General features: G+C 44.8%; 3 protein-coding genes across 8 annotated transcripts in view; 1 reads left to right on the top strand and 2 right to left on the bottom strand.

Moving 5' to 3' along the window:
• Positions 1-1,091: 1,091 nt before the first annotated feature.
• LOC105570051 (phospholipase A1-like) lies at positions 1,092-3,463 on the bottom strand. Of its 2 annotated transcripts, XM_012026980.1 has the most exons (8): positions 3,378-3,463; positions 2,894-2,959; positions 2,692-2,833; positions 2,371-2,489; positions 1,881-2,194; positions 1,685-1,775; positions 1,544-1,549; positions 1,093-1,420 (listed from the first exon to the last, which is right to left on the bottom strand). In XM_012026980.1, the coding sequence occupies exons 2-8, from the start codon at positions 2,941-2,943 to the stop codon at positions 1,267-1,269; spliced, it is 876 nt and encodes a 291-aa protein (XP_011882370.1). In that variant the 5' UTR covers positions 2,944-2,959; positions 3,378-3,463; the 3' UTR covers positions 1,093-1,266. The 2 variants fall into 2 exon arrangements, with proteins under 2 accessions (XP_011882369.1, XP_011882370.1); XM_012026979.1 differs by lacking the exon at positions 3,378-3,463 and having other exon boundaries at positions 1,092-1,420; positions 2,894-3,303.
• A 382-nt stretch (positions 3,464-3,845) lies between these two features.
• LOC105570052 lies at positions 3,846-8,312 on the top strand. The gene is made up of 8 exons (XM_012026981.1): positions 3,846-3,929; positions 4,003-4,161; positions 5,310-5,395; positions 5,616-5,723; positions 7,079-7,142; positions 7,228-7,332; positions 7,789-7,990; positions 8,112-8,312. Exons 2-8 carry the CDS (start codon positions 4,151-4,153, stop codon positions 8,223-8,225), a joined length of 690 nt encoding a protein of 229 aa, XP_011882371.1. The 5' UTR covers positions 3,846-3,929; positions 4,003-4,150; the 3' UTR covers positions 8,226-8,312.
• A 245-nt stretch (positions 8,313-8,557) lies between these two features.
• The window catches only part of LOC105570037 (protein roadkill), an 88,839-nt gene continuing 69,478 nt past the window's right edge, over positions 8,558-27,918 (bottom strand). For 4 of the 5 annotated variants that reach the window (XM_012026960.1, XM_012026961.1, XM_012026959.1 and 1 more), the window contains 7 exons: positions 24,636-24,780; positions 14,276-14,397; positions 13,415-13,566; positions 13,036-13,175; positions 12,779-12,956; positions 11,990-12,311; positions 8,558-11,829 (listed from right to left, as the gene is read on the bottom strand). In XM_012026960.1, the coding sequence (XP_011882350.1) occupies positions 11,685-11,829; positions 11,990-12,311; positions 12,779-12,956; positions 13,036-13,175; positions 13,415-13,566; positions 14,276-14,397; positions 24,636-24,713 (1,137 nt within the window). In that variant the 5' untranslated portion in view covers positions 24,714-24,780 and the 3' untranslated portion in view covers positions 8,558-11,684. The remainder of the gene's footprint in view (positions 11,830-11,989; positions 12,312-12,778; positions 12,957-13,035; positions 13,176-13,414; positions 13,567-14,275; positions 14,398-24,635; positions 24,781-27,918) is intronic. The other variant, XM_012026958.1, reaches the window with a different exon arrangement.

Below are 27,918 nucleotides of genomic sequence, written 5' to 3'. Positions count from 1 at the left end.
TATACGCCATGCAAGTTTATCTGAATAGGCCGTTAACGACCGCGGAAAATTTGTGGAAGTATACTTTAGGATATCAATATCGTACGTCTCGTGAAATGGACAACAATATAATTTCTCTTCATTTTTATGTATAATATTCATAGACGTGCGATGCACAAGGGATATCAGGGTTGCATGGCATCATCAACAAAAATTTTGTCACTTTTTTAAATGAAAATAAAAAATTATTTTTGTACAGTCAGTTATTACTCAGTCAGAGATCTTGGCTAAGAAACAATGAGATAATTTAATTGATGTCGTTTTTTGCAAAAAGAAATATATACTGCTACATAGCATCATTTAGAAGATTGTTGTCAATGTTATTCATAAAAGTGTATTATATCATTAATATTTTATTCTAATATGTAATATTTCCAACATATTGTAACATTGTTGTGATATTGTTGTAATATTACGTGCCACGTGGGTTCTTTCTCCATAATTGTCTTCTATTTCAATTTTAATTATTATCTTTCATCTTCATCCATTCTTTTTCAATTAGGACAGAATAAAAGAGAAAAGAAAATTAACAAAAGAGTGGAAAATAAGGAAGGAAATTTTTGGTGAGGAGGATAAGGACAAGGATAGAAGAAAGACGACGAGACAAAAGAAGAAACAGGAAAGAATGTTAGGAAACCAGGAAATAGGGATATACGAAATAATATAATTATTAGGTGTAGATAGTAACATGATAAAAGTACCGAAGGTATGAATGTTAAATTTTGAGATTGCAAACCAAGTTCTAGTATAAGTTATAAAATAAAATAAATTATCGAGAAGAGAGAAAATGAGTGTTAATAAAAGATACTTTGAGGTTTCTTGAAAATGATAATAGTGTGAGAACAATGTTGAATAAGTAAGATTTTATAATTTATTGTAAAACAGAATGATGAGATGTGATCAAATGTTAAAAAAAGGATGAAAATGAATGTGAATAGTCAAAATAAAATGCAATAACTGAAAAATGAGACCAACTAATAAATGGAAATTATCAGGAAATAAAAACAGAGAAGCAGAATGATTGTAAATAATTTCGTTTAACACTTAGTTTAATATTTAAATTACAGTGATTCGGTTTTTTTCGGTAATGGCTCAAGGATCTTGAAAAAGAAAGGTCTGCATACTGGTCAAACGATGTAATTTAATTATTTATTTACAATTTTCTATTGTAAAATTTTATTTTTATAGTAACAAGATTAAAATTTTTAATTCAACGACTTACTATTATTACTGTTGGCATTTTTGTGGAGGATTCTCCGTACAGAAGGTGTCATTATTGACGAATACATAGTATTCTCCCTGGATGGAACAGCTGGTGTCCAATAAATTGTCGTTTACGAGAATGCAATTCGTTTCGGTGTTACTAGGATACACGGGTGTGCTGAAAAAAATCAAGTAATGAGTAATGTAACAGTAATGCAACAAAGTTAAACAAAATAACCGAAAATCTGTGCATAAAGAACTCCAGATAACGTCTCCTTGACACTTTCTCAGAAATTCTCACCTATCGCTGAAAACAAAAGAAAGGGAAGTTAAATAATGCGTACAAGGAGTGTATAAAGGTGCGCAAGTTTATGTATCAAGACACGAAATTTATGGAGATTGAATCGAGCTGAGCTGAAGCACATCGAAGAAAAGAACTTACTTTGTCATAGGAATCCCAGGGAATGCGCATTTACTCTTCAACGTATCGGTTATATAGCTGACAGATGAAGTATGTGAACACGATTGCAAAACTAAAATGCAAATTTGTTTTATTTATAACTTCCTCTAATAGCTGTCATTCTAGCAACATACAACGTTTCTACGTATGCAATAATTAGATGCAATTTATCTCTTACTACAATCTGGCTGCGAAGATCCACCATTGAACTGCAAATCCAGATGACCGATAGGCCTTGTTATTCCATACAACGTAGATGTATGAAGAACTTTTAGACAGTTGCAATCTGTTTTACAGAGTCTCTCGTTGCAGTCCTTGCTACCAAGCGTTGGGCCGGCGGGATCGGCGGCAACAATTAGTGGAATCGTGCCGAGCTGCTTGTTCTGAACCTCTTTCGAGGCAAAGCCGGACACGTGTGCGCCAAGACTGTGGCCGATCAGTCTGATGTTTGCCAACGGAACGTGGCAGTCCGTGACCAATTTTTCGATATAGCTGCAACAGAAAGTCCGAGTATATATAGTGAACATCTCGTATTTAATGTATGTAAGATTAAATTTTTATCTAGTACCTACTATAAGGTTCATTTTGCATTACATATCAACCATATTATGTGTGTTAATTATGAATATTATTTTATTTAGTATTAATTTGTTTGTACGTAGTTGTACCTTGCCACGCGGCGGCCTACTCCAACAGTGTTCGTCACCGCATATTCATACTTCGTGAAAGTGGGCACCCCACTGCAGGCTCCTTGAGACCAATCTACCCCAAATACCGTGTAACCTTTCTGTGAAAGAAGAAAATTGTTTTATTAAATTCTCCACTACGTCAGGAATTCGTCAACTTCAGCAGGAAGTTACTTTACGAATTTTTAATTCGTCTACTTCTCACAATATGATACAATATTTTTGTATTAAAATAAGAACTTCATCTTTTCTAGGGACATTATACGTTTATTCCAATTAATCATGCGAATATGTGGTATTTACCTCTGCCAATCGAGTGGCCAAGTCTACAAAATTATTGTCTTGTATGGAGCTGATGAAGCCATGGGTTACAAAGGCGACCTGTTGCGATGGATTAACGTACGTACACATGTCGTTCGCACTCATATTTTCGCCTTTGACATCACTGAAAGAATGGTGGGTGTAATCGGCGTAACGAACAATTGGACTTTCGCGCTTCTTTTACCTGTTGTACACCATCACCGATACCACGTTAACACCGGAGGCACAGTCCATCGGATCTGATTCATCGCTACCGAAAAAAAAACCTGGTTCAGCCAATGATTCAGGCTGTGCCTCAGGCCATGCTTCAGGCAATGGTTTGGGCAATGGTTTAGGCGCGGCACGCGAATGCACATGTTGTGCAAGGAAAATTGCAAGTATTGTAACAACCGTTCTCATCGTGTACGAAAGATAAATGTGGACGCGTCGCTGAAGGGAGACTGATAAACGCGGGACCAGGTCTCGCAATTGTCAGCGAGCTTTTAAGTACGTTTTCCGGTTTTATGTGCATTTTATGAATATTCATATTTGCGACATATTGTCAGTGGCTGCGTAAACTATTAATGACCGCGGAAAATTTGCGGAAATATACTTTAGGATATCTGTATCGTGACGCCAAATGGATAATATAACTTCTGCTACGTGCATCTCTTCTTCTTGTTACTTACTTTTATTTCCAATATCATGCAGTAATAAAAGATGCCACAGCGCCGCACAGGCAAACATTTCAATTCAACGTGATGATCTATCCTTGATATTATTATCGGCACATGTCACAATTTTTATCGGAAAAGATTTCGACAGTCATGAATTTTCATGAAAAACATGTGTCTTGATAAATGCCAAAATCGTGTACGGCGAAACCTTGTAGGATTCCATGCGCAAAGTGCGTCACGATGGTATCTTCATTTTGTATTTAGCACTCATATAATTTTGTATATTTTTAATTTATGGAATAATTATCGCCGAAATGTAAGCAAGTGTATGATAAACAAGAAATTTAACGAGAAATGAACAAGAAAACAATGCTACAAGATGTTGAGCCAGAGGCCATTGCAGGATGGCCGGCTGAGAGAGAATATCATGATGAATAAGGAACTGGACATTCTGAAGGAGAAGAACGACGTGTTCAAGTGGATAGGATCCGTGCTCGCGAAGCAAGAGCTGTGCGAGGCCGAACAGAGTGTCGACAAACACATGGATTACATCTAGCCTGAGCTGTAGGTTTAGTCGATTAGAAGTCGTGCCCGTCGTATCTGCTTTCGGATTCACGTGTGACGTAATAAATTTCAGGAAACGCGTGGATAACCTGATGTCTACTCTGGACAAGAAGCTGACTCGCAGAGAAATGTGATAGATTAATTGCAGCAGGCGTTTCAGCAGGCTCAGATTAAAGCATCGATAAACCAATCGAAATCTTACTACAGTACAGACGGCTTTTATGGAATTATCGTAATTATATAATTAATCATTCTTACGATAAGCGCTTAAGTGACATTATTAAATACTTAGTCTCATCGTTTGATATAGTGTTGCGTTTGTTTGTTATTTATATCGTATAAAATAGACGATAATACAAATTTTGGCTATGTATCATAATTAATTATCCAAGTGCAATTTATGTAAATTAAAAGCTACAAACTCTCCAGAACATTGTCCCTTTCGGATCGATTCTTATATCAATTAAAAAAGACAATTACTTTCTAACAAGATATTTATCTAAGATGATAACGTTCTAAAGATTATGACATAATTTACAAGTCTTACACCCGAGATTAATAAGATTGCGTGATCTTTCATTATAACAAAACTGTTAAAACTGTGATTAATTGTGACTGCTCATGACTAGATTTAAAACAGTTTTGAATATAAAATTGAATCACAAATATCGCCTTAATCTCTATTTTTGTCAAGTTAAATTAACTTAAATCTCACTTTGATCCTTTCGTGATTACAGGAATATATAAATTCTATTTGCAAAATTTAAGAAGACTCAATAATTTAGCTAACAATCTATTACTGAAAAAAAACAGGAACATCAACACAAAAATTAATTTGGTCACGAAAGGATTAATTTACTTTGTATCTTTTTCTAGTTTATGTTAGAACTGAGAACATTTTGTTTTTAAAAATGTAAGTTAAACAGTGATTAAGTCACTCTACACATACAATTGCATATATATATATATACACATGCATTTGTATGTGTAGTAGAAGTAATTCATTGAAGGTGATACGTCCATCTTGGTATGTCTTATCGTCAAAATTTAAAATCTAAGAAGTCATTGCCACTATCAATATAAGTAATATCTGTTCCTGTCCGACGCCTACTGATTACCAATGTGTTATCAGACATTCATGTTGATAAGATTAATATGAGCATAAATATCGGACTTTAAGATACAAGGAGTCTAGAAGTACATTTGCATTGGACGCTGATTTACGTTATCTTAATGTGTTTGTTCTCGCGAAACTACTTTTGTGCACGTCATTGTTGCCTCTCTATACAATGTCAAGCTAGAAACGCGTGATTGTTCGTCAATTATGTCGGCGCGAGTGAAGTTTGGATGACGAATGGTTCCTTATTTGTTCGTAAATAGGTGTGACATCATGAACTCTTTCTTACTCGTACTCTTGTTGGGATCTTTATGCTTTTGCGTTGCGGAAAACCCGACCGAGAGCGCAGGTGCGTAACGTTATATTTGAATGTATGTCGTGTACATACATACATATATTTGTACATGCATTATATATACATTAATACATATATTTTTTTAGTTTTTTGTCCTTAAAAATGTTCGATTATCTCGTTGCGCTTTAATGCAGAAGACGTGTTTATAAGCGTAGAATGCTATCTTTCAATAGCTCCTTGTGTACAATGTCTATCGAAATCTATGTTTTAACAGAATGGGACACGAGACTTCCTGACATGACGGAAAAATATTCATTCCGAAATTGTACGCAATGTGACGTCCAGCCAGGATCGACGACATGTATCTGTTTCGAAAATTCTGGTAAGTTATCAAAATTTTTTTACGTGTGACGCGTTATAAATTCTTCAATTATTATATCTATGTATGTTTCGCCATAAAATCTTTAAAAAAACCTATTGTTGTAACGCACACCATACATTTATTTTGTATGTATAAAATACACATTTCGAAGTGTCATTCGAAATGCACAACGATTGTAACGCATATACATACGCATATATTACAATTTTATTAATTTTCGAATGACTAATTTAATGGTAATTATATACGTAGAAGTATTAATATAATTATAATATATACATATGCATTTGTATAACTATTTTTATACTTAGAATAAAATTCAAATTTTCAAATATACGTATTTGACAATGAGTGCATTTGCGTCTCTTTCTAAGATAATTGGATACCGGAATACAGTCTTTCGACATCTTCGGAAAATCGTGAGTCATCGGGAGAACATATTCGAAAGTGATGGAAGTTAATGCATATTCGATTCAATTCAAATTTCGCGCTTTATCTGAAGCCCGTCAGTTTGGCGCGAAATTTAAATTGGTTCTAAGGCGATTTATCTCTTCTCAAAATGTGTTTCCCTAATACTTCTGATGATCTTCTAAGGTGTCGAAAGACGCGCATGGCAATTTTCGCGCAGGCTCTTATGTAATTATCTCGGAAAGGAAAAAAGAGAGACAGATAAAATTATAACGAATGTGCATTAACAATTGTGTCATTTCGCATTTGCGTCTGAAAACAGTTAATTGTAAAGCATATTATATCTCGACTTTTCGACAGTGATTACATTTCTATAATGCAACAAGGAATGCACGTGAAGTGCCATATGATAATTAGTTTTTAAATGATGAGTTTTCCGAGAGTAAAAATGTAAATTGTATAACTTTTAGCGATGCACTTTTATCGTGATAACTTTTACCGGAACGTAACCGAGGCGTGCGATAATTTATAGTTCATTAAACTGAATCTTAAGAAAAGAACTTTACTAAGCCTATCAAGATCCGAAATTGTTTCTAGTACGACTGTCACATAGCAATCGCTACGTGCAATCGTTAATTTTTATAAACATAAATTATAAACGTACTTGATCGTCTCAAACGAATCGCATTGTAACACATGATAATAAAAGTATTGTGTGTCGTTTTACACTTGAAGCTAAAAAGTATAATTTCCTCTGACAAAAGATACTGACGTGATTATTGCGCGATAGTCTACGACAAAGAATACTCTGTGTACATTGATTCTAGATATAAAACAGATATGTAAAGTCCCGTAGTTGTGATTATTAACATTAAAAATCCTTACGATCTCTAGTTTTATATAAATTTTGAAAATTTTTTAATTTCTGTAAATTTAAAAATTTACAGACGCTTGCGTGATTTGCTGTTCCAACGTGTCATGCTGTATCTGTCCAGATTGTTTTCTGTGCTGGTAAGAATTAACAAGCCACTCGCACGTGTAACATGTCTCGTTTCCAATTAGGATCGAGTTTAATAATCGTCACTTTTTACTTCAGGTACGAGCAGCAGCAACTAATATTAATGACGCAAATCGGTATTTCCGTACTGTTCGCATGTGGTATCATCGGCCTGATTGTAGTTTACTGCAAAATATGCAACAGGTAGGCGAAGACGCATCTAATAAATTCGTTCTTCCAATTTTCTCCGGTGTCACTCGCTATTGCTGCTCGCAAGCGAACGCGACTGTATCGAATTTTCTAGCGTTTCGTGGCAAATATATTTTCGCTATCGAACTTCCGAATCTTGTTTTCCTCATCGAGTTTCAATCTTAACTGATTGAGTGTCTTGACTGACGCAACTGCCGGCGGCATGAATGAAAGGAATTGGAATCACATTTTCACGCGCGGTCATTTTCCAGCCATTTTAGTCGATCGCAAAATTTTTTAATGCCATAAGTTAATGTTAAACGAATACTTTTTAAAACGTTCTCCCTTCAAGTATACACTTTTCGCAAGTTTAGTAAGTTACGAAATCTTCATCGATAAAATTTTGAAAATGCAAATAATTCTCCGGAAAGGTTTCATTTGTAAGGCACTTTAAATGCATTTTTCATGCAGGATGAGACCGCGCACACGACGAGCCCGCAGAAGGTGCATCGTGTTGCACGAGGAGAATGACTCGACGACGCCATGCAGCACCGTCGAGGGCCTACGACGGGAGAGACCACCTACGTACAACGAGGTCATTCGCAGTTCTCCACCAGTCTACGCATCCTCCGACAACAATGCTCCTCCTCTCTACACGTCTCCGTCCAACAGGGTATATTAATTAACATTTTTAATCCACTGATTATGATAAGGACATACGTTTATCACAACTTACCGCGATACGGGAGATAACTTTTCTTTTCGAGTGACAATAAAATGTTTTCTATTTGCAGGCATCCATGCAGGAAGCTCCGCCGTCGTATCCGGGAACGCCAAAACCGCAGGACAAATCCAAGGATGACCCCAACAAATTTCCTTCTTCGCCTCCAATTGCTCAACACATATGACGATACTCTTCTAGACATAGATTCGTTCATCTGCGTGTATATATGTATGCTACTCGAATAAAATGTAATCTGTAGATTTAAGAAAAAGTGGCTGTCGTCGCTTCGATGTGATAGCGGAATATCAGTCGCGCGATTGCTACTGCGTCTGTCCGTTTGCATCAGACGTTTTCCGAAAGTCTCGATATTCCAGGATCTTTTCTAGATGTTACTGGAATCGTCCGGTTGTGATACAATATCGTAATATCGTAATCTCGATAATCTCGTAATCTCCGACAGGAGATTCACACGCAGCGACGTCGGTTGCAATGGAGGGGTACTGAAAATCACGCTCCTTTATTATATAATGAAAATGTCATTTATTTGATGTGGTGCAATGACTTAAAGTAAAATGGAAAATGAATGTCTGCGTGTATGAGCTGGGTTCAATGAGCGGCGCGCGTAACACTTCTCGCGGATCAGCCGTGACACTACCGCAACCATCAATTTTTTTCTTTACAAAAGAGCGCTTCAAATTTCTAAATGCAATATACAACAGGTGTAAGTGTGTGTATGTTGCGTGTATGTATATGTGTATATGTCAGAGAGCGAGCATGCGGTAGTAACTCGTGACGGTGGTGATCCCGATCGGTCACAGGCACGCGCCGGCTTTCATCATGATGAGGTAACACTTGTCTTACTTGTACTTAATAGTTTATCAAATTATATCCAGTCATACGCTCGTATTATTCCTGCTGCGGGTTCGTATGGAATTGCGCCTACATCTGTGTGTGTGTACAATTTTTTTCTTCTTTTCGATCTGTATTTTATACGAATTGCTATCTCGGAATTAGCTTTATTCTGCTCTTTTATTTTTTTCCAGTTTCGTTTTCTCTAGGAAAAGACATTCAACGTTACGTGTGTTCCACGAAAGAAATCGCCGCACAGTCCCAAAGATAGATATGAGAATTGGAGAATGGTCGCAGATTTTAAAAATATGAATCAGCACGGCCAAAGTCTGTTCCTTAAACTGCTACTATACCGCTTTTGTGTCTAAATCTGTCTTTTTGCTTTTTATTTCTCTTCTTATTTAAGTCCCGTGTATCACCCCGAAGACCCAAATAAAAAGATTCGTACGTAGAAAAACAGTGGAAAATTGTCCTAACTAGATTTCCATCGATTCACAATCTTTTGATCTATGACACGATATCGCATCGACGGCGCTACGCAACGAATGCACACCTCCTAATCTGTATCAATTTTTCGGCATTTACATTACATTTAAAGTTAAAGCGTCGGTAGTGTGTTTTCAAGGAACATGAGTTCAGCGCAGTCTGTAAAATCGAAATAAATCACACATTGCTGATTATTGTACGGTTTTCGTAAAAGTATGGGATCCTCGTACGTGAGTTTGTTCTGTTCTTATAAAATACACAGCAGATATGTACAGTGTAAAAATCTTAAAATCGATAGTGACGCTAGGTTTGGGACTGTCCGGATAACGACTGTCGCTTATCGTATGTATTTTATATAACAAGTAAATTCACTGGCTGCCAGGATCGTCAAGGGGTGGGGGAGCGGGTCGGGGTCTGTCTCTAGAGAGGATCGATTATACAATTGCAGTAATTACAAGTGGTCTTATCACAGAACATGTATGGCATTAATTGTCATCATTAATGATGTGTAAATGGTAATAAGTATTCCACATATTTAAAACTCGGCTTTCGATAAAGCTAAAGATCGGAGGATCAGGAAGCCAGTACACGGTACTAAACGATTGATTATTATTTTTCGCCTCTGCGGTTGCCCATAATTCGATTCATTGACCACACGCAATTTTACAGGCCGATCAAATTAACGACACGACAAAATAAGAAAGGAGCGATTGACGCCCCGCGCTATAATTGACTAACGTTCCTATTTTACATGTTTTTTTTAATATGTCTTTTTCTTCACTCTTTTCTCGCCCATTTTCGCTCGATTCGTAAATAACATGTCAACCTTGAGTTGCGGATCATAACGCCTCTAAAATAATGTAACGAGCATACGCGCGAGGATGTACGAATAGACATCCCCGTGATATATTCAACGTAGATCCGATAAATTATGGACAACCTTAAATTTAATAACGTAATCATTAATAATAATAATTAATAATAATAATTCGATCCTATCACTTCGCTTACAATATGCAATACTCCAGAAAACAAGACAAACTGTGCCTACTGACAAGGGGGACTGGGAAACGGGGAAATTTATCGCGGCAAAAGGGAAAGGGGGAGAGATGAGTTTCTTTACCTGTAGACAAAAATATACAAAAATACATAGGGCACAGATTGCGTAGCATTAATAGTAATAATTATATAATAATAATCGTACATACGTGGTTCAGAGAAAGAGATCATAAAAAAAGAACACTAACTAGAATAATTTCTCCGTCTTGGAAGAGTTTGAGACGCGCTAGAACTAAAAAAGATCACTACTATCGGTAGAAACAAACAAAGTATTAAATTCTCTCCGTGCTCGACGTGTCGAGCGTACGGTGCTACGGGACATCCGTTTGATCCATCTTTTTCTCCTCGTGTTTTCTTTCTTTCGACAAAGGAACAAAATGTTTAAATCGTCTGGCCGACGTCTATCACAACTTCCTTCGTGCATCGCGCATTATTATTGTTGTTGTTACTGCTGTTGTGGCGATTGCGACGGCGAGTCACGTGGAGAGAAGCTCCTCGCCTTTCCTTGGTCCTCTCTGGCTATATTACTCCGTTTTTAATGTCTCGCGCGACCGTCTGCTTCCAGTTCATTCGATGATAACGAAAAGCAAGTCCATGATGGCGATGATAATCCTGGTGACAAGTTCCAATGTGTCACCAACATAGATTGGCATCGGCATTGATAATGAAGGAAACGAGCGCAATGCGACTATGATACTGCTGCTGCTGCTGCGGCTGTTGTTGTTGCTCTGAATCGACTCGCGCTCAGGCCGGCAGAGAAATATGGTTCGTATGCCGATAAGATGTACGGGTATGAATGCGGATACGTAGGCTTTCGGACATCTCGTTCCTCTCTTCGACGCGCGGAGATGAAACGAGCAGGGCGCTGATGATGGTCACGTCGAGTTTTCTCTCTCTCTTTCTCATATACACACACACACTACCGACACATACTTGAACACAAGAGTCCGAGCGTGTGTTGGAGCGGCTTATTAAAACTCGCCCTCAATCGACCGAATGGACAAGATGATATTCTTTCTCTTCCCATCGATCTCTGAATACTCTCAACCGAAGCTCGTCGACAATCGGATCATTCTCCCGTCGGTTTTCGACATCAATTTTTCTTTTAGACCAGAGAGTGGCGCACTAGGAAACATTTATTTAGCACTACTATACTTTTCATTATATCACTGTACACAAAGGTTCAAGAGGGATGCAAAAGTGGTGGGGGCGATGTGGAGGTTGTGCCCGGGGTCAGCGGTGACTGCTTTCAGCTCTGTTTCACTCGTTTCCTAGGCGGACCGATCGGTGGGATCTGCTGGGTCGCCAAAGCTCGAAAAGCTTCCGCTATCAAGTGTGGGTGGGAGTTCACCATAGACTTGAAACCCACAGTGTCCATCACGTCTGTCGCGTGTCTGTAAAAGCATTCGTGCGGATTAGAGATCTGTGACGAGTCCCGTCGCGTTTACCCGCGCAGCCAAAGAATATAATTTTGATCGTTGAAAGAGCAAAATTTATCTTTTCGCCGACACACGCGCTCTGCGAGTACACTTGTCTCGCGTGGTGTTAACTTACGTATTGATGAAATCTATCGCCTGTGCCTTCAGTTGGTCGGCGCTATGGAGATCGGCAAGTATGAGGATTTCGGCCGCGTTCTCAATGGCTAAACTCGTGCAAAGTGCTTCTTCGCACATTACCTTCAGCCTTTCCAACGCGTACTTGTCCGCCGCGGCTAACAGATCGTCCGCCATCTTCTCCAGATTCGCTGCTTTACCGGTGTAAATAAATCGTAGCATTTCTCTTAGAACTTCATGGTCCACATCGGTGATGTCCACGTGATTTTTCTTTCTCTCTTCCATCTCGTGTTCAAACATTGCCGAGAAGACGGGACTTCGTGCTGCAAATCGCAATTGCACAATTACCAGACTTAATCATTAAGGGCGTTAGGATTAACACGTTATCGATTTATTCACAATTTTATTCAAAGAAATAAGATTCTATAGTTTTACGTATTGCACCTTCTATTTTTTTTTCAATTGAACCAGTGAGAACAAAAAGGGAACACGTGACACATTTAGCCGAAATTGAGTTAACAACGAATCCTTGCTCTAAGGTAAAACTAAACGGTTTAAAAATATTATTTAATAAAAACTTACTTTAGAGAGCCCTCTTTTCAGGGCAGAGTAGCGCAAGATCTACCGAAAAATTCACATGCTTATAAAACAGTTTTTTTATTTCTTTCAAGTATACAATCCTGCCACATGTACCCTCTCTCTCTCATTTTCTCTCTTTCTATTCTAACCGATTCAATTATACATTCAAGCACGGCAAAATGAAGACTATAAACTATTTGTGGAGCCTCACCTGCGAGAATTGCTTTGTGCGCCTGGAACTCCCTTCCGCAGACAGTGAGCGTTACGTCGCTAAATTTTTGGTTCTCGAACAGCAGCCCGAGATCGTCGGGCAGCCGGCACTCCGGTACTTTAAATTGTATCGTGTTACTCTGCCCGGAGATGTTCACACTGTCCGCCACTACGCTGACCTGTGAAGACAATCGAATTAGAGGTACTCGCCCAGTCGGCGAGAGTAATAAGATGAAATAGATGTGACAATCGACATACAAAGGTATATACCTCACAGAATATCGTGAGTTTGTCGTCCGGCAGCAGTCCGTTGGCCTCGTCCAGAAGAAAGTCTCTCCTGATGAACTTCTTGAAGCCCCAATCTTTACCCTGGACGAACCTGTAAGCACGCTGGCTCTCTGCAAGAACAAAACGAGAAAGACCCGTTCAAGTTGCCGTACATTTCTCAACCGCGTGCCGACTTATCGTTACGCGGACCAGCCGGCGCAGCTGAAAGGCAACTTTCGTCGCCGTGTTAAAAAATCCGTCGCGTTTAAGTCGCGCGGTAAGTGGGCGAAAATCTTTAAAATACCCTGCATTGCATCCGCACGCTGACACATTAATTGCGCGCGTGGAAACGTTTTTCTTGCCGACTTACCCATTGCTTTGGTTTCTTCTCTTTTGGCATTAAGAATAGAAAATTTGAACTTTGCTCTGACTTCAGATTTGTTGCACGAAACGAGAAGGAGATACAGCGACAGGTAGTCTTTGCTCTCTTCATCCAGGCCCTTAGGATTCACTCTCAGGCACCTAGAAACCAATTAGCGCATCAATCGACACGACCGCTGCCGCCTCGATGGCGATTCTCCCCTTTCGAATTTGCGCCACTCGAAATTTATTTCTCCCCCGGGGTCCTCCCATCAATTTGAAACGCGATCGCGGATATGGAAACCGTATCTCGTCGCGCCAGACGCGAACGGGAAAATGAAGGCCCGGGGAATGTAGCACGGTCGGCGAGACAATGGCTCGTATTCTCACCGCTCGTTTAGGCGCTAAACGCGGCGGCTCGCATTTCTAGGACTTCCGACACTCTGTTTTTCCACGTGGAACGCGCCGCGCGTGCTCCCTCAAGGCGACTCGAGATCCGGCCGATCATGCCCGGACTACGGAATCGACGGACAAAGACCGGCGTATGGTTTGCAATGTCAAGCGTGCCACTTTGCAAAGTTAACTACCGGCGTAATTATATAGACTGTATTATTATTCGCACGTTGCGCTCTCGGACTTTCCGCTTAGCGCCAAACGAACGTGTCAATAGTTGCAAACGTCTCCGCTAATCGTCGTAATTCAACGCCGGAACCCACCCCGCGACACGCGATGTCTCGCTCCGGTTCGTATGCAATGCAAAGAATCTTAAACAATTTTTCATTTCTTTTTCTCCCCCTCCTCCCCTGGACGTCTGTTCCCGCGGGCTCCAGTCGGGATCGCCGTGATCGTCGAGCGTGGAGACGGTCCTTACCATTTTAACTTGTCGTTGGCCCCTGCTGAGAACGTGGACGACTTGAGCACCTCCCCCATCTCCTCGCGGCAAAAGCTGAAGTTGTTTATCGTCCACATGTAGCTGAACTTAACCACCTTCACCTGTACACACAAGACCTTCAAATGCGATACCACATCAGAGTTTATTTCTGGGTGGGAGCTAGCTTAATCTAACTACGCTTAAATGCCTACGCAAACATCGCCACGGCCGTGTCGTCGTGGGCGTCCAGTTTACAGGATCCTTGCAGTTTACAAAATCAATCGGTCCCGCGGGAGACGGGCCGCCCCGCGGCAAATATTTGTGGTGCGGAGAAGTACCTTGGCAAAAGAATTTCTAGGAGAACAACTTCTGGAGGAAGCAATCGACGGGGCTTCCCTTACAATGAACACTTCCCCCCCCCTCCCCCCGCCGGCGAGAAACAGGACCTCTTCATTCGAGAAAAATCGAACCGAGGCAACCCGAGTTCTTCTCGCACTCTGAGCTACGTCGGCTAAACTGCCCAAGCCGACAGCTGAACTCTTAGAAGTGAGACACATCCGGTGATTATGGATTATCAGCTCGACATAGTAAAACGTCCGTGGTTAAATCGTGTTGCCGCTATAACTGTGTGTTTACGAGTCGCTCGCTTCGCGTTACATTCAATTAGTATTCCTCTTTGTCCTCCGCGTGAAAAATAAATGTCATTGTTGCGAGCCAATCGTCTATTCGGACCCTCTCTCTCTTTAGAGAGAGAGCGAGAGAGATAAATATAGGCGTCGATCTTAGACGGACGGTTCGTTTATATGTTAATGTCGAGTCCGTGAAAAGCTCCCGGCAGAACGAAGTTCTCTCGACTACGCCGAAATCGGCCTTGAAGGCGAAGTACTACAAGTACCAGCATACGGTAGCGCAAAGGGGGACAGAACGGGGTCGGGGAGGCGCGGAGGTCCAGGGTCGAATCGAATGATCCTCGGCCTGCTTGCGCAATTCCCTTAAAGAATACACAAACGGCTTTAACGGTAGAGGCGTGACTTTTGTTATTTCGAAGGACGCGGCACTTTTCTTTCCGCCCGCTTTTGTCGGTAACGGTTCCAGCGCGTGTAACCGCCTTTTTCTCCCCTCCTCGCCCCACCCTTCTCGCTCGCATTAACACGAATCGACATCGCGGATTGGGACTAATCGGGATCGGGAATTTTCGTCTTCGTCTTCCGTGACGAAACGTTAAACGCGAGGAATGTCGCTCGTGGAAGTCGGAGAGGGCTCGTGGGCTTCGGTTTAGCTTAGCTCGACTACGCGGTCGAATATAAAATTAACGGGTATTTAAAGACAGAGGGAGAGAGAGAACTTAAAACGGACGATAGCGAATAAAAAGCAAGGAAGAGAAGAAAGACGCGAGAAGGTCGAGACCCCCAGAAGTCAACGATCTCTGACGTCAGCGTCGTGCGTTGCGACCTTGGCGAACGAGCGGTAGCCCGCGGCCAAATCTATTCGTCTAGTATTCATTAGTGATGAACTTTGCGCAAGCCTCTTATCGGTCATCTGTGACGATTATGCGTGTCCTTGTGCGAGGAAAACGGTGCTGCGGCCAGCGCCACGCCGAGTTGACGAGCGAACGACCGGCGATATTTCTGCCTGAAGACGAGATCCTCTCTGACCGATTAAAGTACGGAAAGAACGGTGTAAACGGGGAGAAGAGAAGAAAACCTTTACACCAAGTGATAAGGAGAGAGAGAGACCGAGTAGAGAATGAGATGCGTGTAAATGTCCGTGACGATCGTTGAAATGATTGCGAGAAAATTTAATTTAAGAGGATCAGAAGCGAACCGAGGTCTTGGTGACTTTCGTCGTCGAAATTGAGGCACGAAACTTGCGACACGCGAACGTTAACATTCACGCATCTCGGGAGTTAAGAAACGTGAGCAAAAGAGATTTGTATGTCCATGTTAAGGCTCGGAGATTCAATCATCGCGGCGACCAAGCCGGCTCCAAGTGGAGTCTGACGGGTTCTACCTCTTATTGCTGGCTAGAAATTCTCAGTTGAATTTCAACCTTCTTCTCACTGCAACACGTCGAGCCCCACAGCACGTTACATACGGACAGTTCAGTTAAAAATATCAATATTGACGCTTTTATTTTATAGCAAGAGAATAGGCCGGACAAGTTTCTTGTCTACCGACGCGACATTCTGTCACGAAATCGGAAGACTGCGCGCGTGATCTTTCACTCGGCGTTCTCTCTTTAAATCAACCTAGAAAATATTCTAGAAACTACTCTTTCTAGAGCACGGATAGATGCAGATTTTATTATACGCCAGGAAGCCGGTTCCTGCGACAGGTAGAAGCCGGGCGAGTCACATGAGGACTTCTCGGAAGTTGCGTCTTAGTCTATTATCCATAGGAAAGGGACGATACAAAGGAAAGCGTGAGAAGTGTCCGCGACACTGTACCTGCGCTCTCGAGAGCCCAAGTGAAAGTTCGTTTCTCTTTTCGACAGGTGCTTTACAATTGTAGAAGGTATACACCTTTGTATTCGTCGTTTCCTTTAACCCGAAGTTGAATGGAAGCTGCAACGATAATTCCGGATGTACGATTGTTAGAAACAATTAATTAAAAAGTCCGTTCGCAAGAACCCTATAAAATAATGTGCGTAGAAACGAGAACGGCAGAAGCTATCACGCCGATGATGTTGACGAGGTGAATTAAAATGTTTAAATTGTTTTCGCAACAAATTTCAAGATATGAAATATTTAGACATTAACACCCTGTCGCGGCTCTTAGTCCTGTATTCCTTCAAGTTTGTGTTCATCACATTTGAGCCGTAGAAATTTTATTAAAACGTTTAAAATTGTTCTAAAATTATATCTCGGTGCGCGGAGACCTTTTATTCCGAGATTCTGTCCGAGACGACGCGGGAGAAGTCCCTGGCCATCGGGGGGACATCTTATCGCCGTTCGTGAATCGAGACGCGCGTCGCTCGCGGCACCAAGGACTTCTATTCGGGCCCCTGGTTAGGCGAGTTTCCCCGATAGTGGACGTATCGAGCGTCTTACTCGCGATCGCCGGACAGGCCGGGTTCGATGATCTTCACCGCGGCGTGACCTTCGCGCATCGGAAGCTTAAGGTCGACATTCGCATCGCCGAGAAGCAGGAAGGAGGCGGCTATCTCTCCCGCGAGAGTTCAACGCACGCTCGTACTGTAATCTCCTCCGCGCGGCCGGTTACTTACGGCTTACGACGATTCGCTTGCCCGGCAGGTAACGAAACGGCATGAGAGCCCAGCCGTGCGCGATGCCTCGTTACAGCGTCAAGGACTAGAGAGGCGGTTCCGAGGTGATTCGGGCTTCTTTAAGCAGATCGGACGCGCCGAGGTGCGCCTCGCGCCGCAATCTCTTGGACTTGACGGCTACGAAAAATTTCTCGTGTCGATTGCGGAAGAACCGAGGACATATCTCCTGGAGCCCAATCTGTACACTTGCCTAACATACCTTTACGTATCTTTACAAAATTGACGCTTCGGGTGAGAAGTTATCTCGTCAAGTTTTACTTGTTAAAGGCCTTCTAGACCGACACGCGTCAGTCTGAAATAATTAAGTCAGTGTTTTATTGACCGTATCTGGCAATTTTAATAGTACAGAAAATTTATTGCGAAAAATATTACCTCAGCCAGGATTTGTACCTAAACTTCCCTACACGCTAGGCGGGCGTCTCACCAATTCGACCACCGAGGCATATGATAGTATCAGTCGCAATAAAAGTACCTATAAAGATGTTGTCTACGCGTCTATTTCGACTCTTTATGCAAAGCTTCAAGATAGCTCGAGAATGTATACAGGACGAGAGATTATTTCTTAATCCTAGTCTTCACTTGATAATTAAAAAAAAAAAACGGTAACAAAAATGTGGCTGCCGCAGCTGCAAACTGCGCGTGGCAACTAAATTTCAGTTGTAAAACATGGACAGCTAATACTTAGTCGTGACAGCTAACGTTTTGCTACTGTGCTTATTGCGTTAGAAGTTGCCTTAGAAATTTATAGTTAGCGCAGCAAAATACTTTTAGCGAATCGTGATTAGCTACGGTAGCGAAAATGTTTTTTTTTTCAGCGGAACGCGGGGGATATTAATGCGCGCAGAAGCCGTGCGGAATCCTCGCGATTTGCTCGATCTGTAACGAAGCTAGGAACGCTTCGGAAGAAGTTCATTGTTACCGTCAATCCTCGTTTACCGGCAGAATTAATCGCGCTACAGACTTGGAGCGACCGTTTCCACGGGTTAATTTCGTTTCTCCGACGTAATCTCACGCGTTGGTAGCGTGCCAAGAGCTAGGCTTCTTCGACGAGCACGAATAACACCGTCTGCCGCGTACGCCCGCGCGTATCATCTTTTTCTCTACGACGAACTGATAGACGTGACGACGAAACCAATAATATAACTGTGACTCATATAAGAAGTTATCGATGCGACAGGAAAAGGAAGAGAGTGTCGGGCCCCGCTATCTACTGGCTCATACCGATGCCTGAAAGCACGGCTTCATTCAGCGTAAACGTTGCATGTGTGCGTGCGTGTGTGAAAGTGATTAATTCTTTCTACATAACGATGACAATCAATTATGTCCCCGAAGTCGCCGGTTAAATTAATTTCAGTGAACGATCTTTTTCTTTCCAAGAAATGAGCACTGCGCGCGCCTGTTCTTGTCTCTTTAAATAATTTATCTGCTTAAATTGAATCTGCGCGATCCGAGTGCCCTCGCAACGCTCCAGAGATACCGAATAATGCATCTCCTCTCAGTTCGGAGATTATCGAATTCTCCACGGTGAGAGAGCGCAGAGGGGCTTAGGGGTCCCAGACCCCCTGATAAATTAACGACGATTGCAGATGTTCCGGGAACATCGCGAAATTAAATTTGCACGGAGCGTTTCGCGATTCCGCTCCGGGCGAGCGGGCGGCAGCGCGCCTCGCGAAAGCGCCGGAGCCTCGAGCGGAAGCGGCGCGTATAAGCCGCGAGAGGAGAGAGGTCGAAGGGTTCATCGTCTCTCTCTCCCGGGTGTTCCGCGTAGCGAGTCGGCGCGGATCAGGTGGAGCGACGCGGAGGAACGCGGCGGCGGAGGAGGCGACCCGGTCGACGCCCCTAGGAGTCGTTCAACCCGCTCGCAGCGGCGGCGGCGGCGGCGGCGGCGGCGGCGGCGATCGGCCTTGAATCACCCGTGCCCGTTTACGGGAGCGCCGTGGAACGCACGCGGGGTTCAAGCACCAAGAACGGACCAGCAACGCCAAGTCCGGCGGCTTCCGGTGGGACGAGCCCTCCTCCTGGACACGGTACGCGGCCGCCGCGGCCGCTGAGGTAAACGATCGTTGTTGTACCTCGCGCGGATCATCGCGCGACGCGCGATTCGCCGGCCGGGTCGTCGCGAAGATGAATGACCGCGGACGACGTCTTACAAAAATACTTCCTGCATCGTAACCGTTTCCCAGACGCTTCGCGCGATTCTCTCGCCGGTTGACGGAAATGCGCCGTGCTAGAGGCCGCGAATTAAATTAATCGTACGGGTAAACGTTGCCGCGCGGAGACGCACACGCACTGTGCGAAGAACGTGTTTGTAACATTGGGTCACTCCGTAAGTAATGCGGTTTTTAATGTAAAATATATTTTTTTATTATCATCTACAACTTCCTCGCACGTTAATCTTAAACTTCCAATTCCCTCGCGACCAAAGTCTCTCGGTTGAAAGCCCCCTCTCATCTCGCATTATTTGTGGGATGATCCAATAACTGGATTAGTTAGAGATACGCCTACATCGGTCATCTTTTCGTCTATCGTCTTGAGAGGAATAAATTTTGCAGACGCGAAGAAACACACACACAGACACACACACAGACACGATGGAGAATCTTATATATAAATTCTCATTTAATTTCAATTTTGGGTTTAAATTTTACCGTTAAGGACCGTCTACATCGGAAGTAAGCAGCACGAAGTAAGAAAACCTATCCTTTACCTTTCGGTGTAAAAGCTAAAGTACAGGCATAATTTTTTTAAATATTTGTAGCACTGGTCAAACTGCGCTCTGATTCGCCGAGAGGAAGCGTCAGCGCTGAAGCAGGGTAAGAAATGGAAATGATTTATTTCTTTACTCCTACTCTTACTTCTTACGCCAGGCTTACTTCATCTATTGTAGACGATCCTTCACAGAATTCACTCTGACAGAGTGAATCAGTAAAATAGTAGACAAATAAATTAAGCGAGAAGACTCTGAAAGAAAAAAAACGCCGTATAATCGCAGCGTGGAACGAGCCGTAACTTCGCCGGTCGCGAGAATTTCTAAATCTGAAAGCTGCACGAATTATAGCTCTCTAAAAAAAACCAAATCTACATAACTCCACGTAGATCCTTGGATTTCGGGCCTTGGGCTATAAGGTAGTCTCGCAACGACCTCGGACAACAGCGAGAAACTAAATTCACGCCGCGTCCTCGTGTGTGTGAATAAAAGGCCGAAATGTATCTTGTGTACACGAAGGACACGGCAACGTTAAAGACATCCGAGATTTTGGACGATGACGTAATCGTTTCGTAACCGCTTTGTCAACCTTGAACCCGGAATCGCTCCTTCCGGCGTCCCGCGGCCGGCGACGCGAGGTTCCACCGTTAAATCGGCGCCCATTATCGCAACCCTTTGACACGCGGATCGCACGCGACCCGGTCGGCCCAGAGTCCCTCTGATCAGAGTCTGGCCAACAGGTCAATTTCGGCAAAGTGATGCGGGAGAGAAAGGAATATACGCCCTCTCATTCAACACGGAGAGAATCTTCTCTTAAAATTTATCCCGAAAATCGCGTAATCGTGGGACAACGCGACACCTCGAAGCATTTTACGAGAGTCCTACTAGCAAAATGTATGGTAAACTTTCCAAAAACTCTCACGAGGTTCTGAAAAATGCCACGTTGTCCCACAATTACATGATTTTCGGGGTAAATTTTAAGAGAAAATTCTCTCCATGCAGAGCGAGAGGGAATACAGGGTGTCCCAGGAGAAAAGGTCAACGTTCTGGGAGGTGATAGTATCGGTCATCTTAAGCAAAAATGTTCATATTAACATATGTCCCATTCCCCACTGTTTCCGAGATAGAGCTACTTGAATGCCTCGTGTTTTACTTTTCTTCTGTACACTTCACCCTTCGTCCAACCTCATAAACGTATCCGCGGGAATTTACTCTTGTACGTCTGTTAACTGTTGTGCCGATGACATTGTAGAAATGTCCAAAATGCCTCGCATATTCACAAACGTCGAACGAGCAGCACGCAAGAGTTGAAAAATGCATTGTTGTCAACGGTGGAATTTTGGCTAAATTTATAATGTTCATTAAAAAATGTATCACTTGAACAATAATTATTAGAAATAGTACGCAGTATTTCTTTCTCGTCAGTAATTTTGCAACTGTACGTTCAAATAGGTCTATCTCGGAAACAGTGGGGAACGGGACGTATATTCATATGAACATTTTTGCTTAGAATGACCGATACCATCAGCTCCCAAAATATTGACCTTTCTTCCTGGGACACCCTGTATATTCCTCTCTCTCTTTCTCTCTCTCTCTCTCTCTCTCGCATCACCTTGTCGAAACTGGCCCCGCTGGCCAGACCCTGGGCTAGGGGGACTCTAGGCTGGCCGCGAGCGCGTTGCCGCAGATCGCGCGGATGATGTTACGTGACGCCGGTGCGAGGTCCCCGCGTCGCCGCGGCGAAATCGGTGTCGCGCATTACGAAAGTTAACTGGAGCACGAATTGACTTTCGATTTATAGGCGAACGCGCGCCGCTGGACGCGCGGCGGTGGGCAAGCGTGTGCTCCATCGATTCGCGCGGTGCGGCGCCGCGCCGCGCCGGGACGGTCGTGTCGTTAAAATTTCGCAGCGGCCGAGGCTCTTGCGCAACTCCCGCGAGAAAGCGAATGTAATAACGTTCGCATTTTCTGCGCCGCGCTGTCGAAATTAGAACGGTGGAGTTGAACGTGTGTGTAACGTGGCCGCGCGAAACTATCGAGGCGATCGCAGCCTCCGCGGGCGCTTTTTTTTTATTTACGAGCGCACGTCCAACTTCGTCTCGTTCTCTCTCCCGCTTCAGGGAGAGACGCGTGTAGGAGAGCGAGTCGTGTCTAGCCTGGGATCCGAGATAACGCGCGAATTTCAGTATCAATATCAGCGACGAGCCGCTATATTTTCCATTATTTTTGTAAATTTATTTATATTTATCGTGCTTATCGGCGCTATCTACACGCACATGTACAGCCGTCTATTATTATACCGATGTTACTTCGTTTTCCAAACTCTACCATCCCTACCGCTGTCAACGGACAATTGTCCATTGTTGCGGATCTCCCGGAGCCGGGAGGGGAAGACTCGCCCAGGCTGATAATGAACCTCTATCCATTTATCCATAGTATCCAGGACGTCGACGTGGGGACGCGGGAGCCGGCGACTTTGTCCGCCCGAATCGTACGGCGCGGCGCGGTCGGCCACGCGAAGCGGAAATAACTGCGGAAGACGAGAGGGCGGGCGAGGGGGGAGACAAGGGAGCGGCGGCCGCGCGGATCTCCAGCGAGGAATCGCGGGACGTTTCCGCGACCGTCGGCCGCGAGGGAGACCGCGGCACCGGCAGGAGGACGGGAGGAGAGCGACGAGAGATATCTAGTTGCAGGTCGTTCACATCGCGCGAGGGGGACGAGCGCGGTAAAAATAGAATGAGAGCGCCAGGAGCGCGTGCTCTCACGCGCGCGCTACGCGCCGGCGATCCGCTGGCGCGGATTCTCCGCGTCTCTCTGGGCGCGCGCGAGAGGCCTTCCTTCTTTGCCACCACCCCCCCCCCCGTCCTCGCCCTATGTCCCCCTCGCGTCCACGTGCCCGCCGTGGCTCGCGTGCGTACGCGAGATTGCGCGCCGGAATCCGCCGGATTCGCCCGGCGATTGAAAGAGCGCGGATGATCCGTCGTCCTGGAATCCGCGCTCGCGGAAGCGGCGGAACGTCGGGAGGAAAAGCGATTCTCATGAGAATTTTTCGTATGGGCTAAAGACCTGTGTCCACGATGCTAGAACTTGGTTCAAGTTCTAGTTTGAAGAAATGTGTAGCCAATCGACTTGCAGCTTTTATGGAATAGCTGCAAGTTGATTGGCTACACATTTCTCGAGGCCTGTGTTCACGATGCTAGAACTTGGTTCAAGTTCTAGTTTAAAGAAATGCGTAGCCAATCAACTTGCGGCTATTCCATAAAAGCTGCAAGCTGATTGGCTACATTTCTCGAGGCCCGTGTCTACGATGCCAGAATTTGGTTCAAGCTCTAGTTTCGAGAAATGTGTCCACGATGCTAGAACTTGGTTCCAGGTTCTAGTTTCGAGAAATGTGTCCACGATGCTAAAACGTGGTTCAAGCTCTAGTTTCGAGAAATGTGTAGCCAATCAACCTGCAGCTATTCCATAAAAGCTGCAGGCTAATTGGCTACGCATTTCTCGGAACTAGAACGTGAACCTAGTTCTAGCACCGTGTAACACAGGCTTTAAGGAGGGGCTGTTTGAGTCGGATACAGCAAAGCAAATCGGATGAAAAACGTTCAAGACGAAAAGCCAAAGAGCCTCGTGACTGGAAAAGTCTCTACCTGAAAATTAAAAGCTTCTCTTTGCTCTGAAAACATTTTTTACCCGATTTTTTTCCTTTCACTGACTCATGCAGTCTCCTTTTGCCTGAAACAGCTTTTAATGTAGCGATTTGGAAGCACGAATTTAGAATCATCTATTCGAGACTGAACTGTCTGTCGTGTTTTGTGGAGAGTTCGGAAATAAATTCCTCGACTCGGCAAAGATATAAATCTAAACCGCGCGATATATAAAAATAAGTGGAATGTATCCCGAGTATACATGGTTTCAGCTTCCAGACGAACGCGATTCACAATTCATACTGGTCATTCGCGAGGGACAGCAATTGTCAGACGTTGGCATCTAACGAATTATTTTCACGAAGACGTCAAACGGTCCTAAAAATACTTTTCTAGCATAGGACAAGAATTGAATCCTGTTATGGCAATAACATTCCCACGTCTAAAATAGCACGTGTAAACCGCATTGACAAGCGGGTCTCACTTCAAGCAGAGAGTCCCTGAGGTTGGATTAAGACAAAACGACGTAATCGTCGACAGAGCGACGTGGAGTGGGCGACGAGAGATAATGAAAAATATATAACGATACAATCCGCTGCGTCTCGCTAGCGATTTCCGCCGCTCACGGTGACTGGGTGAATTTCGGGGCAGGTGAATCGATCGCTAAACCGCGGCAGCGGAGAGCTCCAGGCGGTGAGGACAATGAACCACCAACGACGAAACGTACCTGCGTGTAACACCAGTTCTCGGCCACGGGGGTGTTCACTTCCGGCGGTGGCGGGCTCGGGACGCGGCTCACCGCCATACTACTGCTGCTGTGCAGGTTCGAGCTGACCCGCGACGTCTGAGGCGCACAGTCGCTCACCGCAAGTCTGCAAGAGGAAGAAAAAAAGACGGTCCGGTTAATTCGGGTGGATAACCGAGGCGGCGGCGAGTTTTCGAGTCATCTCTGCCCGCGCGCCCGGCAGAATGTCGTTAATTGTGCGCGCGTGTTCGCGTTACGTCATGGGGTCGTCGACCCTCTCCATATTTCTGGACGTACGCCGGGACAGGAGGAGCTTATTGGATCAGCCCGGTAAATGTACGGGCGGCGGGGATCTGCGTTCGACACTCGGCGAAACGGTATTGCAACGTGGCTATAATTGACCGACGAGTCCCCGCGAGCTCGGCCCGAACTATCGGATTGGAAATTAATTCCCGGGGACACTGTCGAGCGCGTTCGACGCCGTTTCGGCGACCCTTTCGAGAGTACGCGCGAGTTTCATATTTTTACATCGTTATCATCAAGTTTCACGCTGCCCACGTGCACATTACAGTGTAATAAAGATTGCAGGGTTGGAGGAAAATGTAATTGCGAGGACGAAAATTCTTGCAACCCGACTGAGAATCGACGTACTATGGACCCGTACATACGCATTTCTATATTTGCCAGACATCTCTTTCCGTCGTCATTGTTCGCCGCATTTCGTTTTACGCGCAACGAAAGACGCCACTTTGTTTCACGATGACGAATCACCGTCGAGCACGGCTCGACTGTTGTTCGTTTGAATCTCCTAGAATCGAGCCCTCTGGAGAAAACGTCATCGATCGCGAGAGCCAGAGGAAGGCGCGCCAAGGGGGGGACGAACGGCGAGAGAGGGAAGAGCAAGGATGACGGAGGAAGGGTACGTAGGACACGCGATGGTGCCTCACGTGCGGTACCAAGTACGGAACCGCTCGGGAGGCAAGTCAAGTACATTAGCCCCGCAAGGTTCATCGGACGCCATCGGGCGACCTGGCCGACCAGGAAACGGAAACCGAATCGAGCGAGCTCTCGCCCTCGAGTCCGTCTCGCTCTCGCGGCGCGAAGACACTCGCGCGCTCCTGCCGCGCGTCGAAGGTGCATCCCTTCGGCGAGATGAGCAATAAAAGTAATAATTAGGTAACGGTAATAATTTTCCGATAGAATAAACGCGGCGTAGCTCGAGTGTGGTGAGATTCCTTTAACTTATCGTCGGAGGGTTAAGCGGAATTCCGAGAATCTGCTCGGCCTGAAGTTTAAAGCGTCGTCTACAATGAACGCAAAACGCAAGACGCTAGGCCGCAAGCAAGAAATCGACCAACGACAGTCGATCTTTCTTCTCATACTTGACTGTGATTGGTCGATTTCTTGCTTGCGGCCTAGCGTCTTGCGTTTTGCGTTCATTGTAGACGACGCTTAAGGCTGGCAATGTACGAAAAATCTCAAGCAGTGGGACTAAAGCCAACGGCACACGATACTATTTTTCCTGCTGGATTGCACCAATAAGGATGCAGAGTTTTAGATCAGGTGACTTGAAGCTACATCCTGATTGACTCTCGTAAGCGATCCAGTAGGGGAAAAATAGTATCGTGTGCCGTTGGCTTAAGGAAATAGCGCTTCTAGCGTTTCACTTGAAAATTCGGCGCCGACGTGCGACAAATCGAGCCGCTGCGCATTCGGTGTTACTGTGTCATTATATCGTCGGGATTCCGCGGGTTTTTTCTCGAGTGGCGCACTTTCGTGCGGCGAATTTCTCCGATTTCGCGGGAGAGAGAAAGAGAGAGAACCACGTCGCGACTCGACTTTTCGAGCGGATCGCGTTCTCCGTTCGGCCGTTCGTGCGTTCGGGACCGTAACTTTCACTTCCACGCCACACTTCCAACGCTATACTCCCACGTTGCTTTTGCGCTAGATACCGCCGGGGGCATCGTCAGATCGCGCGGGGGGAGAGTCGTTATTCGGGGCAAAAAAAGACGGGAGAGGGGAGGGAGAGAAAGAGAGAGAGAGAGAGAGAGAGAGAGACACACAAATGATTTTATCGTAACTCCGGCGCTCCGTTTTGTGAGAAAGCGATCGCGCCTCGCCACTAGAAAGTATAAGCGGAACAGCGAGAGGTCTCGCCGACGAGAGGACGACGCTAGGAGCGCGGATGTCGTGCGGAATATGCAAATCCGTAAAATCCATTGTTTTAATTTTCAACTCGAGGGCGAGCGGAAAACTGCGGCGGACGGAGATATCCTTGGAGGACCCTCGCAAATTGGATAAGCGTTGCGGCGAATAAACGTCAATTAAGCAATCGAGATAAGGCAAAGGAAAGCTACTACTCGCGTCTAAATATTGCACTATAATCGAAGAGATTATATCTTGCCGCGGGTCTTTCGCACGTCTTTCTGCATTACGCGCCTCTTCAGCACCGCTTTAAAATCGTAGTCGTACAAAGGCAGGATTCTCTCCCCGTTTGCTTAAGGGATTCTCGAGGGGTGGAGGAGGTGCGAGCCCCTAGATCAACATCTCTTTGTCGGAGCGATCGCGGGGGATATTCGACTCGGCTTACGCAGGCGTGGGTCAGACCTCGAGAGTTCAGGGGAAAGTAGAACGGCGCTCGCCCGGTGAAAACGAGGAAGTTAGGTGAAAACCGTCCTCCGCGGTACGTCGAAATCACGTAATTACGGTGCCCGACACCGCGGGCAGCTTCTTGCCAAATCTCGCCGCAATTCGTGCCCGTCGCGAATGTATTTCTATTCCCCCCTTCCCCCCCCCCACCGAGCCGTTTAAATGCCGTCGCGCTTTCCATTTCCGCGAGAAACGGAGCCCGCCGCGAGCTGCATTTTCTCTCCAACGCCGTTCTTAATTTAATCCGCGCGCCCGTCTTTGTCCCGGCGTACACTTTGTCCGTCGCCCCGTTATCTCGCTCGCGTTTTCACTTTCCGTGCTGAAAAACACGCGCGCGTTATCTTTCACGTGTCTCCCTCTCACGCGCGCGCGCTCGCTGCTTCGTAAAAATATATCGCCGAACAACGTTGTTTTTCAGTTTGCCGATGATTTTATGCTTCTCCGATAACGTATAATTGAACAGGCTCCTCCACGTAATTGTTGATAACACGTTGGCGACACGAAGGTTGGCGTGATATACCGGACGAGGTTGCGCTCTCGTCGAAGACGCACGCTCCCTCGCGTGCGGACGCGTAACGCGTAACGCCCGGGGGAGAGTCCGCGAGAGGATCATCCT

Source organism: Vollenhovia emeryi, unplaced genomic scaffold, assembly GCF_000949405.1.
Source record: "Vollenhovia emeryi isolate VEMERY1.0 unplaced genomic scaffold, V.emery_V1.0 DF939122.1, whole genome shotgun sequence".
Lineage (NCBI taxonomy): Eukaryota > Metazoa > Arthropoda > Insecta > Hymenoptera > Formicidae > Vollenhovia > Vollenhovia emeryi.
The sequence above is the reverse complement of the archived record's forward strand: the minus strand, read 5'-3'. Positions and strand labels throughout refer to the sequence as shown.